We start from the raw sequence: 3,343 nt of genomic DNA, 5'->3' as shown, positions 1-3,343 counted from the left end.
TCGAGATCAACCCTGACAAAATAGAGGCTATCAAAGAAATCACAATGGTAAATAATGTAAAGGTCGTACAACGGATGACCGGACGGATAGCAGCCTTGGGCTGATTTTTTTCGAGATCATCAGACAGGAGTCATCATTTCTTCTCCTTACTCAAAAAGAAAAATAACTTTGAATGGACTCCAAAATGCCAACGAGTCCTAGAGGAGTTGAAACGATATCTGACTAGCCCGCCTTTACTCCATACTCCAAAGGAGGATGAGACACTATATTTATACTTGGCCGTATCTGAGATAGTGGTAAGTGGTGTGCTAGTTCGAGAAGAACAAGGTATATAGTTTTCTATTTATTATGTAAGTCGGACCCTGGGAGATGCCGAAACACGGTATCCGCACCTAGAAAAATTAGCTCTTGCATTAATAAGCGCATCACAAAAATTGAAACCTTACTTTCAATGCCATCATAGTTGTGTTTTAAGAAGATATCCTCTTCGAAGCATATTGCATAAGCCCGAACTATCGGGCCGATTGGCCAAATGGGCCAGCGAACTCAGGGGATATGACATCGAGTATCAACCCCGAATGGCTATCAAGTCCCAAATTCTGGCAGACTTCATGGACGACTTCTCGCCTTCCCTCGTGCCCGAGGTAGAAAAAGAACTTTTACTAAAAACAGGCACATCTTCCGAGGTGTGGACCCTGTTCACTGACGGTGCCTTGAACGTAAGAGGATCCGAGATCGGTATAGTTCAGAAGCCGCCTACGGACGGCATAATAAGGCAATCTATAAAAACTACAAGATTTACTAACAACGAAGCCGAATATGAGGCTATGATTGCAGGTCTGGAATTGGCCAAAGGCCTAAGAGCTAAAGTCGTCGAAGCAAGATGTGATTCCCACTTGGTAGTAAATCAGGTAAATGGGAGCTTCAAGGTCCAAGAAGACAGGATGCAAAGATACCTGGACAAAATTCAAGTCACATTGCAGCGTTTCAAAGAATGGACTCTGATCCACATACTTCAAGAGTAGAATAGCGAGGTCAATGCCCTCGTAAACCTGGGATCATCTGTCGAAGAAGATGAGCTACTCCCCGGGGCTGTTGTTCAGCTATCCAAATTAGTGATCGAGGAAGGTCATGCTGAGATCAACTCCACTAGCCTAACATGGAATTGGAGAAATAAACATATTAACTATTTGAAAAGTGGGAAACTACCCACGGATCCAAAAGAATCGAGGGCCCTACGAACCAAAGCAGCTCAATTCTCGCTAGACAAAAATGGGACTCTGTACAGAAGAACCTTTGATGGCCCCCTAGTAGTATGTATGGGGCCGGGAGACACAGATTATGTACTCTGAGAAATCCACGAGGGCACCTGCGGAAACCATTCCGGCACCGACTCCTTAGTCCAAAAGGTGATCAGAGCAAGCTATTATTGGGACAACATGGAAAAAGACACCAAAGAATTCGTCCAAAAGTGAGACAAATGCCAGAGATTTGCCCCAATGATTTACCAACCTGGTGAACAGCTACATTCGGTCTTATCGCCGTGGTCGTTCATAAAATGGGGGATTGACATCGTCGGACATCTACCAATGGCACCAGGTAAAGCCAGATTAATTTTATTTATGAGTGACTATTTCTCAAAAATGGGTGAAAGCACAGGACTTTGAAAAGATAAGAAAAAAGAAGTCATTAACTTCATCTGGGACGATATTATGTGCCGATTCGGGATTCCTTCCGAGATAACATGTGATAACGGGAAGCAGTTCATCGGAAGTAAAGTAACACAGTTCCTCGAGAATCACAAAATCAAGAGAATCATGTCGACACCATACCACCCGTGTGCAAACGGTCAGGCCGAATCTACAAACAAGACCATCATTCAAAACTTAAAAAAGAAGTTGGAAAACGCTAAGGGGAAGTGGAGAGAAATATTTCCCGAAGTGTTATGGGCATACCGAACAACTCCAAAATCAAGAACATGAGGAACACCTTTCTCTCTAGTATATGGTGTCGAGGCTTTGATACTGGTGGAGTTCGGAGAACCAAGAACAAGATTCTAACACACCACTGAGAGCTCAAACAACGAGGCCATGATTGTGGCCCTCAAACTATTGGATAAAAAGCGAGAAGCTTCGTTGGTCCGAATGGCCACCCAAAAACAAAGGATCGAAAGGTACTATAACAGGATAACAAATCTCCGACATTTCGGAGTCGGGGACTTAGTATTAAGGAAAGTCACCCTAAACTATCGAAATCTCAATAAAGGAAAGCTAGGCCAAAACTGGAAAGGATCGTACCGTGTCCTCGGAATAATCGGCAAAGGGTCCTACAAGCTCGGTACCATGGAAGGCGAACAACTTCCAAGCAATTGGAACATATCAATTCTCAAATGCTAATACTGCTAGGGTGTTAGATGAAAGGTGCTGAAACATCCCCCGGCTCGAAGACCTTGGGTTTTAAAGCAAATGTATCACTTTTTTCCTTCAATCGGGTTTTATCTCAAGAAGGGTTTTACTGGCAAGATTTTTAACGAGGCAACATCTATACCTAAGGGGAACTCAACAAGTATCCAAGGCTTCTCTTCAGTCTGCCTCAAATACTGAGGGGTATCCCCCGGGAGGCCACCTCCTCTGAGGAGTCAAGATGTGCCAAAAAGGGTCTCGGTAGGAAAATGATGTATCTGGCCAAACAGTCGAACGAACCGTGTCCACATAGTATAACCGAGACCTAGACAACGAAAACATGTATACTTGTGCCAAATAATCAAAGAATATTTTCTCCTCCATCAAAAAACTTTGCGCTTTAAAGAAGTCTGCTATTTTCTACAAAAAATGGCTCCAGAGCCAGAATGTCCCCGAACACTCGAGGACTGACACCCAAAGCTCGATTGTCTTCCCTTCGAGCAATCAGTAACTCATCTGTAAGACCTCATGTAAGGCATGAACCATACATATACCAAGTAACTTATCTGTAAGACCTCAAGCAAGGCATGAAGATACTTGTACTAAGTAACTCATCTCTAAGACCTTACAAAAGGCATAATCCCGATCTTAAAGTTAAGGCTATATATCCGAACTTATAAGACCCCTAAAAAGGCATACCCTCGATATAGACGCCATAACTACCTTACTCGGGGAATGAAAGGCTACGGCCAAATACCATGAATACAGTCATAAGGCTGTACCAGCCAAACTCATGCGACTCGGGAATGCCCGACCGTTGCTATAAAATCACGGGCCTTCAATTACTTTGAAAAAACTTCGAAAAGAACCGGTTAATCAGGCTACCCTCGTCATGAGCAAAAGAGCTTCGATCATATCGGCTCCAAACAAACAGGCTTTGA

General features: G+C 43.5%; 1 protein-coding gene across 1 annotated transcript; it reads left to right on the top strand.

Moving 5' to 3' along the window:
* The first annotated feature begins 578 nt into the window (after positions 1 to 578).
* Positions 579 to 1,025, top strand: LOC142176761 (uncharacterized). The gene has a single exon (XM_075245055.1). The coding sequence runs from the start codon at positions 579 to 581 to the stop codon at positions 1,023 to 1,025; it is 447 nt and encodes a 148-aa protein (XP_075101156.1).
* The last annotated feature ends 2,318 nt before the right edge of the window (positions 1,026 to 3,343 follow it).

This window comes from Nicotiana tabacum, chromosome 3 (assembly GCF_000715075.1).
Source record: "Nicotiana tabacum cultivar K326 chromosome 3, ASM71507v2, whole genome shotgun sequence".
Lineage (NCBI taxonomy): Eukaryota > Viridiplantae > Streptophyta > Magnoliopsida > Solanales > Solanaceae > Nicotiana > Nicotiana tabacum.
This window is presented reverse-complemented; position numbering and strand designations above follow the sequence as displayed.